The 17,142-nt window shown below is 44.8% G+C and overlaps 1 protein-coding gene across 1 annotated transcript in view; it reads right to left on the bottom strand.

Annotated features, from left to right (window-relative positions):
* Positions 1-617: 617 nt before the first annotated feature.
* The window catches only part of ptk7b (protein tyrosine kinase 7b), a 73,933-nt gene continuing 57,408 nt past the window's right edge, over positions 618-17,142 (bottom strand). The window contains exons 3-20 of the mRNA XM_069145082.1: positions 16,087-16,189; positions 15,708-15,892; positions 13,758-13,905; positions 11,570-11,700; positions 9,651-9,917; positions 9,101-9,237; positions 8,855-8,990; positions 8,065-8,184; positions 7,610-7,759; positions 7,122-7,269; positions 6,343-6,470; positions 5,274-5,474; positions 4,583-4,744; positions 4,151-4,383; positions 3,968-4,048; positions 3,022-3,173; positions 2,716-2,894; positions 618-2,506 (exon numbers count right to left, since the gene is read on the bottom strand). Of these exons, the coding sequence (XP_069001183.1) occupies positions 2,346-2,506; positions 2,716-2,894; positions 3,022-3,173; positions 3,968-4,048; positions 4,151-4,383; positions 4,583-4,744; positions 5,274-5,474; positions 6,343-6,470; positions 7,122-7,269; positions 7,610-7,759; positions 8,065-8,184; positions 8,855-8,990; positions 9,101-9,237; positions 9,651-9,917; positions 11,570-11,700; positions 13,758-13,905; positions 15,708-15,892; positions 16,087-16,189 (2,822 nt within the window). The 3' untranslated portion in view covers positions 618-2,345. The remainder of the gene's footprint in view (positions 2,507-2,715; positions 2,895-3,021; positions 3,174-3,967; positions 4,049-4,150; positions 4,384-4,582; positions 4,745-5,273; positions 5,475-6,342; positions 6,471-7,121; positions 7,270-7,609; positions 7,760-8,064; positions 8,185-8,854; positions 8,991-9,100; positions 9,238-9,650; positions 9,918-11,569; positions 11,701-13,757; positions 13,906-15,707; positions 15,893-16,086; positions 16,190-17,142) is intronic.

Genomic DNA, 17,142 nt, shown 5'->3' with positions numbered 1-17,142 from the left:
CTTTTACAGAATCATTCAAGTGGTTTTATACAACACAGGCTTCAAGCTATACAGTGCATAAACTTATTATTATTTCTCACTTTTTTCAAAGGCATAGCATATCTTCTAATATTGAGTTTGTACTTCCACCCTCTCTCATTGACTTGCAGAGACTTGTGTGAGAAGGGTGATCCACCTCATTTCGCATTTCATCACATCAATTATGTTTGAGGAACATCATGTTACGTGGTAATGTAGCTACAAGCAGAAGCTGTCAAGAAACTCTCCAGCTGGCTTAACAAGTGGGAAAATGTTTAATGAAAGAAGCTAACAAACATCCATCATTACTTTCACCAATTTTGGTTTGAATACTTGATAACACAGTAAATGTTTAATGTGTTTCTGAAGTTTTGTTGTACATAAATAGTTTTATAAGAGGTCCCAGCTTGCAGCTGCATTACCACATAAACTTGGACCTAAAAAGTCTGATCATTGTAATTTATTATTTTTAAATTGTATATTTAGAAAACTGGTTCTGATAATGAGCTATAAGGGTAAAAAAAATACTAAAAGAAAATGTGAATATTTTTGAAGCTGTCAGTGATGACAGCCTACATTATTATTCACAACACATTGGGTAAAAACACTGTGAACCTTTATTGACAGCAGCATGTATACTCTTGTATATATCTGTGATTATTGTGAACATTTGCTGAAGCAGATTAAAAAAAAAAAAAAAAAGAGGACTAGGTGTGAGTGCCTAGCATTCATAAAAACAAAACATTACATTAAAAACAACGTATAAAAACAGGTTCATAAACAAAGGCCATTGCATTCGATTAGATAATGTAAAAAAAAAAAAAAAAAAAAAAAAAAAAAAAAAAAAGGGAAACAGTTACAATAATCCTTCATTTACCAGGCACTTAAATGAGTACTGGTGACCTGCAGTCACTCTTTTGACCTCCTTTGTACTTTGTGTGAGCGTCTTCAGCTGCTTACCTGGCCGAACGCACACTGAGATGGACCATGAGAATGAATACATAGCTTAACTACCTCACTGAAGTACCTTTCTATTATAAACAGAGTTAAAAAACAAAACAAAAAAAAAAACAGGACCTTCATCATAAATAAACAGGCACCTGCATGTCCTTCTACACAACATGATAGAAATAAAGAGGGATATTCATTTAAGTGAAGTTAGTGCATGGCTTCTACATTATGTACACATTGCCTGGTGTGATGGTCCATGTTGCAGCATTGCAAAAAACAGCTGGATCCAGAGGGAAACTGTGATTGGACCTCTGAACAGATCACGTCACAGGTTAAACACGTTGATAGGCTGCAACTCAAGACGACATGATGAATGTGGAAGTGACAAATAAGCACCTCAAAGTTAATACAAGAACAGAACACACTCGTAAAAATGTATAAAGCCCACACAGGCACAATCTCATCTATTCAATATATTCCTTGGCTATGAAATGGATCCTTATTTGTTGTTGTTGTTGTTCCTGAAGTGTTACCATGAGTTGCATTACATTTTCCATAAGTTTCCTAACGTCGCAAATCACAAGCGTAACAGATGACAGACCTTCATGCAAACCCCATTCCAGTTGTTCTTTGAACATGCACTGCAGCAGGAGAACAGTGCAGTGCAGTGCAGTGCACACACACACACACTCACACTCACACACTCACACACACCCTTTGGGGGATGGTGGTGGGTCCCTGGTGGACAGAGTGGCTCTGTGTCACCTCGAAGGTCAGCGTGGCGGCCTCGAGATGCAGCTGACTGAATTCTAGTTGAGCTGTGGTGGTTGATGTTTAAGAAGCAAGTCACATTAGATCCTTCTTTCCCTTCAAGATTGTTTCTAGCTTCAGGAGAAAACATGGAAGACTTGAGAGGTGAACTTCAAGGGTTTTCATTCCTATTGATCAGAGCCAGGGAAAGCAGTGTGGCCAACATCCCTACGAAGCAGTTCAACGTTCAGGTGAGTGTGTGTGGCGGGGTAGAGGCACTGAGGTCGGGAGGCTCTGCGAAACAGCATGTCTCACAGTGGAACCGCGGGCAGAGGCCAGAGAGGAGGGTCGTCCAGGCAGCGGTTAAGGCAAACTCCTGACACTGCTCACATGAAGCCATTCACACAGACGTGAGTGTGTTTCTGCAGATATAGCAAAGAAGTCTTATCCACACTCTGGATTTTTTTTTTGAAATGCATATTGAAAAAAATTGTTCTCTCCTCAACCCTCTTCCCTGAAATGTGTGAGACTAATAATCCAGCATTCCTGTCTTTGTTTTAGGGGAAGGGGGGTAGGGGGGGAGGGGGGGGGGGGGTTGGTTAAAGTTCCCCTCTGGTGTGGTTGTCTCAGACTTTGCTGTCCGAGGGCAGCTCTCCCAGGGCATGGACGATGTCAGTGAAGGAGGGGCGCTCTTTGAGGCTGAGCGCCCAGCAGCGCCCCATGAGCTTGTAGATTTTGGTGGGACATCCGTCGGGAAGGGGCAGCTTCAGCTTCCCTGTCTGCAGACCTGCAGAAGAGAGGGCGGTTAAACTAGTTCAGAAACAAGAAGAAATGGATGTAGAGTGAAGAAGTCCATGTTTGAAGATGCAACTTTTAATCTCTGACCAATTTAATGACCCTTAAGGATCTCTTTTATTCCTCTCATTTTTTATTTTTATTTTTCACCAAAGCAAAACCTGGACTCTAACTAAACTGCAACAGCATCACCACCCTCACCTTCCAGCACCTCGTCATCGCTGAGTTTGGAATATGGCATTTCCCCGTGACTGAACACCTCCCACATCAACACTCCAAAGGCCCACACATCAGACTTGGTGGAGAAGTCGTCCTCAAACACAGACTCTGTAGGGAGCCAGCGCAGCGGGATCCATGCCTGTCTGTAGTGATAGTACTCACTGCACACATGCACACAGGAGATGGAAACATATAATATTAGCCGGAATAACACACTGAGAAGAGAGTTCATCTATTTACAATTAAACTGTGTAACTATGATGAAATGCTAAGTGCTTTTTAACGGACCTGTTGTAGACGTCCTTGCTGAGGCTCAGTGACGACACTTTGACGCGCCTCTGACTGTTGATCAGGCAGTTTCGGGCGGCGAGGTCTTTGTGAACGAAGCGGTGATTGGACAGATGCTCCATCCCGTGAGCCACCTGGGCACAGATGGAAACCTGGAGGGAGAGGGGAAAAAGAAATACAAAGCAGAAGAACTGTCAGGGTAAAGTAACTCTGATGAAACATGTCCAATGGCAGAAGAAATATTTTCCAAGTCTCTCCTGGTTACCTGGCAACCTCACAGCAACAACAAGACCCCAGGAGGCTATTGGGTAGAAATAATCACAACCCCCAGTAAAAGCACCTCTTCTCATTTCATTACAAAGAACACACAGTATAAGGTGTTCATGAGTGAACATTTAGTCCTATGCTGAGCTACGCTAACCATCTCCTGACTTCATATTTAACACGGACACGAGAGCAGTTCTGATCTTCTCATCTAACCCTCAGCATTAAAGTTCATTTGATTATTTTACAAAATGTTTATATGATGCTTTAAATCAACATAATCTTTCAAGAAATAGGAACTTCAACACAAAAACATCTCCAGCAACCTTCATATGTTTAACGCTCGGCCCCCAAAGGAAGCAACCTCCTCTTCCTGTCAGGGCATCCTGAACACGCAAGTAACTCAATAATCCATCTTGTGGTACAAAGTGGTATTACAGGAAGGTTAGCATCCTAAATTCAGTTGAGGACTCTGCAACAAAATACATAAACATCTTACATTTAACTTCAACACTGATACATCTTCATTTTCTGAGGATTTAATTTGTCAATTTGAGAATGTTTTAAACTAAATATTTTACAGATTAAAGCTGACAAAAATGTATTTCCGTGTATATTTGTACAGTAGTTGGTGTGCAGGAGGCTGTGAGCTGCCAATCATGGTGCAACATTCAACACGTACTTTGGTCTTGGTGCTGAGAGGCTGAGACTTGACTTTGTCATCTTTGCTTTTGGAAATCCTCAGGAACTGCTTCAGATCTCCCTGAAATGATGGAAGCAAACACAGAGAGCGGTGTTTTTAAAAAAAAAAAAAAGACTTCTTTTATCTTCGTGTGTGTGTATGTTTGTGCTTCTGTGTGATTACCAGGTCGTAGTACTCCAGGATCATGTAGTGCGGCTCAGCCTCCCTGCAGAGGCCCAACAGGCGGACGACGTTGGGGTGGCTGAGCTTGGCGAACATTTCAGCTTCGCGGCGGTAGTCGAGCTGCAGCTGTTCATCTCTGGTCTGCAGGCTCTTCACCAGCACCACCGTCTCCTCCTCAGCCTCTTCGATCCCCTTTGCTTTGGAGAGCAGCACCTCACCAAACTCCCCTTTACCTGAGAAAACATTTACACAGCACAAAGCAAATGTCAGAGCAACAGCATAAAAATCAATGTCACGCTTCCTGCTTTAGAAGGTGAACGCACTATTAATGGCGCAGCTTAACGACCAGGTCACTTTCTATGAAAGTGTAAGAAGAAGTGACACTCACTCTGATTTAATACATACAAAAGAGAAGTGTTTTAAGTAGTCTACCTAAAGTAGTGATGGTTTGTAGGTTTGTCCGGGCAAAGTGGAGCTTATCGTTGTTGACGTGGCTGTGGCGTTTCTCAGTTGTTGCTATGGTACCCATGTTGGTGAGAGCCACCTCTTCCTGGATCTCAGTGGTGGTGTGGCCATTTTGTTGAACAGCCCCTCCTGAAAAACACAACACATATCCCCCACTGGGTCAAAGATCAAAGGTCAAAGAGACAGGACACATTTAAAAAAAAAGACTCCAATATTAGTTTTAGAACATATATAATTTAATTACAAATTTGTGTGTGTATCTCTCTCTCTTTCTACACAAATATGTACATATATATATACACACACACAATTCTGTCTATATATATCTATATTGCCATATCTATAGAGCTATAGACACAGTATATAGATATTATATATATCTAAAATATATATATTTTTGCATGTCTATCAGTGTACCTATCCACACACACATTTATATACACATATATAACCACACACACACACAGTATATATCCAATACTTGTTGCTCTGCTCAGATCTTATATTGGTTCCCATTTCATGTGCAATACCCAGAATAAACACAAGATGGCAGCACATGCTCTAAAGTCACAAGATAAAAGGAGAGTACATCAACTACTCACACAACCTCCTGGAGGGTTTTACATCAGCCTAACTTTAAATTTATAGACATTCATACCATTCAGACACTCCATCTCGGGCTCCTCTCCGTCTTGGCCCTTCTGCTGCCTCTTGGCGTGGCGTCTCTTTTTGCAGTAGAACATGAGTCCCAGCACCACAATGATGTAAGCCACAGCTGCTCCCACTGACAGACCAATGGTTTGGATCATCTTGTAAGGAGCTCTGTCCTCGTCTTCATCGGGGAAATGGATTGGTTTGTCTGTTGGGCACAGGAAGCCATTACGGTCGACTACAATACACTCAAGATGTACAAAATGTGGAAACAGATCAAGGTCTTTCACACCACATACTGGGCTTCATCTTTCACCACATTTTGTTGTTTTAGCATCAGTGTTCGCATAAAACAAATGCAAATGTTTCCAAAGCTTTTGGAAATGAAAATTCTGAGAGTAAAAGAGTGGAAGAAGAAAATATGCAAATCACTTCAGATGTGGTTGAGTGTGGATCCCCTGCTGTTTATGACTTCCACAGTTTAACACACATGACAACTATTAAAAAGCTGGCACCCAGCTACTTTGACCTTCAAAAGAAAATGTCAAGTGAGGTCTGTTTCATAGATTAAAAGGTACGTGCACTGAATGTTAACACAGTTAAACCTACTTAAAAACATGCAGTCCTGTCCTGTCATCTTCCTGAGTTGTTCACACAGTTACTGGTCTGACTTTGTTGCGCCGTCACGCTCAGCCCGACAAACATCCAAATTCAATTGTCTCCTTATCTGAGCTAAAATGGAATACCGTCCTGCTGCTTGTGGAGAAAATGAGTTGACATGGGACACTGATGCGAGTGTGTGATTGTAATTTTCAGATTTAGTCGGCAGACAAGGAGCCAGTGAGTGTGAAGCTTTATTAGATCTGCTCAATCCCATCACCTCAGTGACGGCGGCGGTGTCAGAGAGCTGGCCGTGATTATTAACCTGTCGACGTGGATGACAGACGGAGGGTGGAGGTTTAATTAATGCCTTCATCCTACACTTGTGATTGCTGTGAACAGCTCAATGTGTGCACCTTTGTTTCCCGATGAAGGAAGCCTGTGTTAGTATGTGTGTGTGCGCGTTTTAAACTCACCCACTACATACAGCTGAGCCACCCGGTCTTTGATGCTGCAGCTGTTTCCAGCCACACACGTGTACCTGCCCGTGTCATCTGTGGTGACATCTCTGATCACCAAGGAGCCGTTGGACATCTTCTGGAACCTGGAGAACAAAAATTAATGGGAGATGAAGGTCTGAATGTCCTGATTTAACAGAAAATTAGAGGAAACATAAGGAGGCCAGACGTTTTCTGTGTCTTCCTACAGAAACTGTTATGTTTGTTGTGTTTTGAAATCAACATGTCACATTGTCTTTCACATATTTAGTGGTTGAATCTGAGGAATCTGCCTGACTACTGAAATCCTTCTCCTGAAATAATAAAGTAGCTGTCCAAGGTGAACAAAAGCAATATGGTGTGATATATTTTCATCGTCATAAATTTACAGTATCAAAAGTGTAAAAGCAGCTTTCTACCATAAAAAGTCAATCCACACCCAGGAACATTTTATTATTCCCATCCTAAACCACTTGATTTTTTTTCTGCTCTAACAAGTGTTGTTAGTGAATTCAGGCAAACCTCTTGAATACACAAACTTCTCATAACCTGCTCATTTCAATCTCACGTGTGCCACTTGTTCATGAGAACGTGTGTGCTTATGATTTTATATTTTTTATATTTAAACTCAAAACTTCAGTCTGATGAAGTATTTTTTGTGTTTCATCCTGTGGTTACAGACACACACCTCTGATCATGACTTTTTGAAACCTGTAACGTCATCCATGATGGTTCAGCTCTGAAAGTGTCTCGTTTACCTCCTGTTCTTGCTGATGTCCAGCGTCTTGTCTTTGACCATCCAGTGGATGTGAGGTTCGGGGTCGCCGGTGGCCTGGCAGTGCAGGATGGCTGTGTGACCCTGGTACACTGTTGTATTGTCTGGCTCCACCTTAAAACGAATGTACACTACATGTGCACACATGGATACACAAACAAGCAGAAACTCATTAATGCAACACTTTGGACCACAACTGGGCTACGACACCTATAGAGACCGGAGGACTGCGGTGACTGTGGTTACGATCCCCTCAGCTACTCTCTACAAACCAAAAACAATTCATGACGAGGTAATAAAAACGCCACCAAGTGCACAATAACTGCTGCTGTGTTTGAAACTTGATGAGTATGATCAATGACTGCCTCATCGAAAAACCACCCTCACATGTACCGAGACCACGACGACTTCAGATGTTGGTCTGATGACTAATGCGGTAGTTTGACTCCTGATGATGAGCGTGCGGCTTACCGGCCACAGTGAGGGTCACCAGGGCTCGGATCTCCCCCTGGATGCTGTTGGAAGCGATGCAGGTGTAGTTGCCGGCGTCGCTGCGGGTGACTTTGGTGAAGTGAAGCTGGCCGTTCCTCTGCTCGACGTGAGGAGGCAGCTCTCCTCCGTCTGCAGGGGGAGGCAGAGAGACACGCAGGGACAAAGAGGGGGGGTTAGAGAGGGACGAGTCTGGCGCTGGATGTGGACTTCAAGTGGTTAATGTGACTCCAGCACAGACAAAGAGAGGGATGATCTGTGATGATGAATCTTCCGTACAGTCTGTGCAGGTTTCTACATCTTCTTGTGAAAACAGCATTTGTCATCATAACCGTCAGAGAAATGAATGGGACTACCGCATTTCGGATGAGATACTGTTAAACAGTCATTCCTTATCTGATCTACTGCTCTTCAGGTTAAGTCAGGGGCGTGCTCACCTGCTTTGGTCCAGCGGATGGTGGGGCTCTCACGGCCTTTAGCCGAGCACTGGATGGTGATTTCGTTGTCCAGCTCCAGGCACTGAGAGGGCTGCGGAGTCGGGGTGAACTTCAGCTTCTCTGCAACACAAATCAAAACAACACACACACACATTACACACGTGGTTGTTACATAGGAGGGGGCGGGGGTGGGTGGGTGGGTGGAGTGGGGGGTTGCGGGTGGGGGGGGGGGGGGGGAGGCAGTGAATGTCAAAATGTCAAAGTGTCTTTTGTGCATCTCACGCTGCAGATGAAATGACACTAAGCTGATGCAAATCATGTTGAGACGTATTCGGGAAAATTGTGGCTACACGCTCACATGAGCACACAGATGAGGTGAGTATGAGAACTGGAGTCTATCAGACGCCGAGATCATGTAAACGGCCCAAAAGAGACTGTGACATGTTGGATCATCTATCACAGTAATGCTTCAGTGGCAGTCAGGAATCTATCATGGAGATAGCGTGTTAAAATGGAGACGGCAAATAAAGCTGCCGCGCATGAGTCACATTTTACACTTCTGTGGGTGTCCTGCAGGACGCCCACATCCACAACATGGACGCCTATTTTAGGAAACACACACAGGCAGGACCACATTAGTTCTTTTATTTCCTCTCAGCACTGTTCTCACTATACTCGGCATGTGATCTCACTGATCACATCATCTTTCAGTCTGGGGAAGAACAAACAGAATCCGAGTAAAGAAAGTATAATCTACTGCATACATCCCAGTGATTCTCCTGCAGCTTACCAAGCACATTAACTCTGGCCTGCCCAGAGAGTCGGCCCCCCACAGTCCTGGTTTCACAGCCGTACATCTGCCCATCGTACACCTCCACGTTGTTGATCCTGAGGGTGCCGTTAGGGAACATCTTAAAACGAGAGTCCTGGTGGAGAAAAGAGGTGAGTTTACATCAGTATGTTGAAAACAAGAAAGACACTCAGATAAATGTGTGTGTGTGTGTGCGTGTGTGTGTGTGTGTGTGAGATAACTGACCTCGTGTGTGATCATTAAGTTGTTGCGGAGCCAGGTGACCTCAGGCTGAGGGTTGGCCTGCGCGTGACAGTGGAGGTAACCTGGTTTACCTTCTTCTAAATAGCTGTCCTGAGGCCTTGTCACCCACACTGGAGCAGCTGTGGACACACAGACACACATACAGTTATTATATATACATAATACCTCTACAGCTACATAGCAGTCCCCTGCAGGAATACACAAAGTGTTAATTAGTGCGGCCCTTTGTTCAGTCTAAATATAGTCTCCATTAATACTGCCCATGTGCTTGGTAGATGGTCCTCGTGTTCCCACCGTGCTCCTGACATTAAGGAAGCTACTTACTGTGACATGAGGAAGTGTTGTAATGACCTGAGCTGGAGGAGAGCCCTTCTTGGTATGCTTATGTCATTTTTCAGTCTGGATTTTAAAAGAGTAAACAGTCTGAAGCCACAGAGGACATTTAATAACTGTTTCCACGGTAGTTGTTCTCCTCAGGTCGGGTAAACTGAACCTGACGTTTACATTTATAAAAGGTCTTGGTGCGACTTACTGGCCACGGTGAAGGTGACGTCCTGTGTCCTGCGTCCAGCCTTGTTCTGGGCCACGCAGGTGTAGGTGCCCGAGTCCCCCTCCTCCGTCGGGCTGAAGACCAGATCTAGTTCGTCCTGGTAGACTCTGCCCTCCGTGGGCACCCGCTGACCTCCCCTCTCCCACCACACCTCGGGCTCGGGTCTGCCGCGTGGGGGGCGGCAGGCCACCCGCTGCAGGGTGTCCGCTGTGAAAACCTTGGACGTCTTGGGCACCACGTCTTCTATCTCTGTGATGAAGAGCAGACAGAGCGAGCTCGTTTTCAGTGTGAAGAAGCAATTTGAATGCTGAAATTGATTTCCAGTTTCACAAGAAGCCGAATAATCATCAGTCAGTGCTCAAAGCCAGTGAAGCATAACAGATTTGAAATTTCAGGAGTGACCTCAGGCACTTAATTCTAAGTCTGTTAACAGATTTCCTGTCTTGTTAGGAAAAGTTCTCCAATTTGAAGAGCTGCCCGTAGTAATTAGAGAACAAAGCGCACAGTAGGCACACTGAGAATATAGGTTGTTCTTAGTATGGGAATTAACTCAAGCCCGTGTGAGGTGGGTCATATCAAAACTGGCAGCCGTGTTTCACAAAGTGGAATGGGATCTGTACTACAAAGACTCAAGACCTCCCACTACTGTGAGGTTTAATACTGTGTGTTCCGAATGGAAGTCATTAATGGTTTATCGGCCAACAACGCTCTGAAAGCTGGTCAGTGGCTGTGACCTTCTGCGAGTCTGAGATCTGAATCAATTAATGAAAACACCAGAAAACACACATTTCTCAGCAGATGAAAGAGGAGGAGGAGGAGGGCCGGGAAATGAATGAGATGGAGCTGTGACGGAGTGACTGTTTAAACTTGTCCCCTAAATACGGAGTTGTACTGTGACACAATCCCCTATAATGCCTGCAGGGATTACCATCAGATTAAGTGAATTAAGGTATTTAAATGGAGCTGTGGTTCACTGGTTTAAAACTGCAGATACAGTCGTACCTCGTTAATCCAAAACCCTTTGGGGAGAAGGGGCCAGTTGAGAGGAATAAAGTGCTTGGGACATTGAAATGCATTGAAATTCCAGCCCTAAGCTTATTCTAAATACTTGACTTGCATGCACTTGCATTTGAAAATGCCAGCTGATTAGTAAAATGAGAATATACTATGCCGTGTTGTAGCTTTAACCCTGAGGAGGCATTTAAATCGTTGTCTCAAGAGGTTACTTTTGAAAACATGGAAACAGGAAATGAGCTGTTGTGTGCAATGATTAAACAGCTTTGATGTGTCTGGACTTGCATGTTACATTATTTTCCCAGCATGCATCAGAAACTAAACTTTACGCACAACAACAAAGTTACATTTCTTTTAAGTTTTGTTTTCACTTTTCTGTGATTTTTAATGCACTTGTCCATTTAGAAATCGTCTGTTCTTGCGAGAAAAAATAAAATCATGACATTCCAGCATTTCACAACTTCATGACTACACTGCTCGTTATCCTGTTTAAGTGATACCTGTGTGTTATCTATGTTACTTTTATTGCTTGTTCACAGCCTGCCAGGTGTACTGCTCACTTTGCAGGAGGCTTGTTGGGCAAAACACGCCTGGCAAATAGCTGTACTGTTGGGAGGTAATAATGTGGAGGGGAAGTATCTAAATGCTCCAGTGCAGTTATGTAGTGGATGCAGCTGGGCCGGATGTCAATAAGGGAATGAGATTATCATTGGCAGGATCTGGCTCTAAGTGAAAGAGCCAGAAGAAGAAGAAGCAACAGAGAGAGATGGAGGGCAGGATAAATATGGAAGCCAAATGCCCCATCTCACTCTCAGATTACAGAATCGCAGGTGTTTATCTACCAACTCAACCACCGCAATTTTGTGTGTGTATGTGTTTATGTATACCCGCTATGAGGAGGGAGGCCTCCAGGGTAATGTGGGATCCTCTGAGGCCATGGCCGACACACTTGTAGGCTCCTGTGTTCCTGGGCTTGACCTGCGTTATGAGCAGAGTCCCATTGGACAGCAGGAACACCCTGTGGAGAAGAGGTTAAACACTTTCTCATGATCGGACCAACAAACAACATAAAAACACATCTAGAACTGAGCACAGCATACGTGATATGGTGATCAGTGCTATTAAAAGGCTGCTTCAGTCGTTTTAAAATTAACCAGCGGTCCACTAAGATGCAACAACTGGAAACAAACCATAATGGAGCGTGGCTACTACCAGGCAACTATAAGTGAACATCACATGTCACAGATAATATGATCTCTGCACAATTGCCTCCTCCAGATCTGTCTCACTGCATCTGAAAATAACTCCTAAGCAGTTGTTTTGGCCTGCCAGGAGGAGCACCGTGGAGATGCTCCACCACACAGAACAATTCAAAGAGTGCCAGAAAATTTGGGCACATTTTGACACAAGCCTACTTCTTCATTCTTGGCATGTCACCTATCAGAATTGCCCGATTCAGTAAACTGAAGCCATCTGCTGCTCCAAATCAGTGAATGCTGCGAGTTTGTCCACAGAATACAGAAGAAAAGTGTCCTACATCCTGACAGCTGGCCCCTGAACTCTGCCAGGCTGCCGGGAGTATCGGTGCCAGTGATGGACGCGATGAGAAATAATTAAAGGCTGACCTTAAGCCAGCTTCAGGGATGACCGATAAGGAGTTGCACATCCCGCACAGCACAGACAGGATCTCCACCGACAAATCAACAGCTCATCACCGCTGTATGAGAAAGTCGTCGCACGGGCTCATGGGAAAATTGAAAATGTAAAGTCGAGAGGAATATGACAAAGGCACTGCTGGGTGCTCTGTGAAAGAGGAGTTTTCCAAAAGCCGGATTCATCTTCATATGTGTTTTGACGGTGGGTTCCCTGAGGAGGGCTGATATTTCTGTGTCATCGCCTCTCTTCTTCTCTGTGCAGGAAATGAGCCGAGGGAGCGCGAGTACGCTTCTGCCCGAGAGACGGAGAACTGGTTTGTGGAACATTACTCCACTCTGAGGTAACGGTCTAAAATAACTACAAAATGAGTTTTTTTGGAGGTTTTTTTTAAAGGCAATCATCCTCACAGCTACATGTGATCCTGTGATGAAACATTCAGTGTGGCTGAGGTCGGACCTACAGGGCAGAATTTGTCTGTAAAAATAGTCCGGTATATTTCTTCTTAGTTTCATACTTATGAACTACAATCTGCATCAGATATTTAGGGTCTGTCTTGAGGAGGGTTATCTAAACAGAGCAGGTGTGGAACAGATGATATCCCCTACAGAGAGCTGCATTCCTTCGGCTTTATAATCAGCCCAGATCAATAAACAAAAATACACAAAACACCAGGCTGCCTTGGAGGACCTTATACACACAAAGAGGCCCGGTTTTCACAGGAACAGTCTGTGTGTGTTTTCATATTCATGCTTATTAACCATCCGTCTGCAATCCTGGTGCTGAGTCAGCACTAGATCCGCCTCTGACAGGCTCATTACACAAATGACCAACTATTGATGGTGAAGTCGTTCACCTCTCTTTGCTCAGTGAGCTCAATAATCACTTTGAAATAGACAACCAGGATCTCACGAGGAGCGGGCTGCCTACAGTGTGACCATGTATAAGCATGAAGTGCTGTGAACCTCCAGGCTACACTTGGCACCATGTATAGAAATTGGTTATTATCTCGTGCTTATGTGTTTATGGGGGACATGCTGGTAAGCTGATTCTAGCTCCGGGGTTTTTTCCGCTCGGCGCGCAAACACTGGAGGCCTGCACGGCGTTTTGCGATAGGCTGCGCTCAAGTGATGTATAGTAGACTGCAGAGAAACTTTTACAGGGCTCTATTCCAGTAATAACATTCCTTCATGTGCAATTTTTCTTAAGCCCGCATTGAAACAGCACGCCGAGGGCCCGATGCAAGGGTTCCACCTCATTGCATTCAAAGGCAGACCCGATTGGTGCACACTCAGGCACAAAGAAACGGCGCTTATATAATGGGAAGGAAAGAAGAGGGGAGAATACAAAGTGAGAGGAAGAACCGGAGGAGTTAGATGTATGCTGAGAAATAAAAGAGGGAGGATTTAGCGGTGAACATACCGGGATTTGTTCACCAGCTGCTCGTTCTCGTGGTACCACTCCAGCGTGGGTGCCGGCTCGGCGGTGAACTGGCAGTGGAACACGGCCTCCTCGTTCTTCAGCACCACCTGGTCCTCGGGAGTGACCACCGGCCGCGGGAAACTCTTATCTGTTGGGAGAGGCAGGGAAACATCTGCACGATTACATCTGCAGGCATCAGACCATCAAGTTCCATCTGTGTGGACGCATCGATCTACTGCGGGCCTTTATTAAAAGCTGCCAACAGCTGCGTGAGGCTGGTGAGCGAGCGGCCTTCAGGTGGCGGTGTGTGTCAACACAGCAGGGGGCCCCAGGGAGACTTAATGAGGTCAGTGAACAGACCCTGCAGCTTATCTGGACAATCTTCTTTTTTACCCTTGTGGACAAGCAGGATATCATCTCTCTCTCTCTCTCTCTCTCTCTCGCTCTCTTTTCTGTGATAATCTGTAAAGCTATTCCCAGAATTTTGGGGTTAAGACTCAAGTGGGATCAACAACAACAATGTAAACAAAAATATCAATATAATATCAAAAGACCAATCTGATATATAACTTAATGGGTAAACAATAAAGAAGACTTGTCATTTTATATTGTTAACAATGTAGCTTACAGGAGTTTTGTAGTAAATTTCAAATCACCTTAAAAAAATAAATGCTTCAGCTGCATTATTTCCTTCTTTTGTTCACATTCTTCTGACCTTTTCTAACCTACCAGCCGTCTTCAAACCTCCCCGTGTTGGCTGACCCTGGACGCGGCTGCTCTGACCTCCCAAAACCACAGATTTGGTGCGGTACAATCGAGGAGGAGGAGGAGGAGTAATTGCCAAACTGATTTTTAGAGACAAATACAAAGCCGAAAGGGCCTTGAGCTCAACAAAGGAATGGGAACATGAAAATTACCCCCTAATCCAGGTTTATGCGTGTGAGCATTTCAAATCTGCACAGCTAAAGGTGGTACGGTGCCAGTGGCGGTTTTAGGATACGGCTCCCAGTTGGTGTAAAGAAAGAGAAAAGGCGTGCACTCGGAGCACACCTGGCCCACACAGGAAGTCGGTGGGAGGGCCTCAATCTAAAGATCTGTGACGGTGCATTGAAAGTCAGTTTAAATCTGTCAGCCTTTTCTTTAAGGTGAAGCTCTATAGAGGACCGGAGGGTGGCAACACCGTAACTGGAAACTCAACAATTATCCATTCTTCCTCCACCCAGGTGCGAACCCTGTGTGTGTGTGTGTGTGTGTGTGTGTGTGTGTGTGTTACAGGTGGCTAATTGAAGTGGAGCACAGCATCAGGTTTCATACACAGATGTGCTGCTGTGTGTACTGTACTTGCTCTGAGGTGCACTGCGAGGTAATACACAGGAGACACAAACACAGAGTAAACAACATAAGTCAGGAAGAGAGCCTCCCTGTACAACAAAGTGTGTGTGAGAGCTGCACTTAGATGAATAGAGAGCCTGCTGCTGATGTTGTTGTCCGCTCTGTACATGTTTATAACGTTGTTTCTGTCTAAGAAAGAAGGTGTTAACAGACTCTGCTAATCACATTTGGGACTCTATCACTTTCTCTTCCTGCTCTCGCTCCCTCACCACTAATGGTCCTCCTCTTCTTCTTTGCCATTTCCAGGTGTGGAAAAATTAATCGGAAAGTGGAAAACATCTGATCAAAACAGCAGGCAGCTAGAAGTGAAACATTTAACAGTTGACCAAGAGAAAAGTAATGAGAAGATCATGATGAGAAAACTTGAAATAAAATTTGTTTTTTTGCTTCTTTAATGAGGTAATTTGCTGCTTTTCGGTTTTAGTCTCTTGCAAAATGAATATCTTTGAGGGGCACTGTTACTATTTTCTAATAAAGAAAATCCTAAATAAAAATCTGTATATCATTTATAAGTCTTTATAAGTGTATGGAGCCATTCAATCACAAGGTGACACACACCTATGATGTTGAGAGTGAAGTTGCTGTTACTGCAGACGTGCCCGGCGGCATTTTTGGCGCAACAGTTGTACAGGCCGTTGTCATCCGGACTGGCGCTCTTGAAGGTGAGCGTCCTCTCCTTGTTGTTAATCTGATGGCTCCTCTCGGTCAGCTTTACTCCGTCCTTGAACCACTGGCACGTCGGCCTGTGAGGCAGAGGTGGAAGAAAGAGAACGGGCGTGAGAGAAGTTCAGGGGGAGATTCAGAGGTGAGGAAGAGGAGGAAGATAAGGTCATGAGAAAGGCCACCAAGGACACAACAGTGGTTTTCCAGGAAAGTCCTCAACATGATCATTAACCCTTGATTCTCTGAACTTAAGGTGGCAGGAGAGGAGACTCACCGTGGGTGTCCGTCAATATGACAGCGCAGCGTGACCGGCGCAGAGCTCTCGATCTCCCCTTCTGAGATGGGCTCCTTCAAAGTCACGCCACCGCTCTCTAACCCTGCGGAGGAACAGAGGAGACTGTGAGTGGGAGGAGGGAAGCAGGCAGGAATAATCGAGTTAAGTGGTCGTCCCGTCGTCTGCCCTCACGGGACACATGACAACGGTAATGGCTCTAACAGGGATGAGGGCAGAGTCGGGCGCATCGCCGTGACAGCGCTGTGACTCAGGAGCGGCGAGGCGAAGCAGCGAGCTACCACGTCACTGGGTCGGCTCACATCAGCACACCGCCGTCCTGCTCTCACCACAGCTCACTGGGCTTTTTAAACGGACTTTTAATGGGCGATTCATTGACTTACTCTGTTTAAAGAGAGACTGCCAGAGAAGCCTGTAAAAGGAGGCAGGAGGGAAACAAGCAAATAGAAAACAATGAACATGTTTAGATAAAGCACTTGCCAGTTATAATTTGAAAACCCTGGGATCGTCCATCTTTGGAAATGTCTTCAAAACTGATTAGGTGATTCTACACTATTACTAGAAGGGGATGCCACATCAGAGAGATGAGAGGCATCACACACATGAAACTTGATCAATTGTGTCCGAGTGATGAGAGAACAAATGAAAAAAACTGATGGTGGGACATTGATCCACGGCCGTCTCCTGAGTGGAAGCGAGCGCTGACGGTGAGGAACGAGGGGTGTCATGTGGTTTTAACATTAAGGGTCTGACCGAGCTATACATCACCTACGCACAATATGTCAAACCTCACAGCTGTCCGAGGGTAGATGAGTAGATACTGTACATCTTTTGATGTTCAGAGGCATCATCCCTCTCTCCTCTAAGCTCACCTCTCTGGTGACCGGAGAAGGCGGTCAACACTAATTGTTGTCAGAGCTATGTTAGGAGCAAAGGCTCACGGGATTGTTCACGTTTACTGCATTACAGTCGCCTTTCCGGTTTGAGTTCACAGAAAGAAGGTGTTTCTTTAACCGCTACCTCGACCCAAAAAACAAG

This window comes from Embiotoca jacksoni, unplaced genomic scaffold, assembly GCF_022577435.1.
Source record: "Embiotoca jacksoni isolate LCO1_2020_lvr unplaced genomic scaffold, fEmbJac1.0.p SCAF_12, whole genome shotgun sequence".
Classification (NCBI taxonomy): domain Eukaryota; kingdom Metazoa; phylum Chordata; class Actinopteri; family Embiotocidae; genus Embiotoca; species Embiotoca jacksoni.
This window is presented reverse-complemented; position numbering and strand designations above follow the sequence as displayed.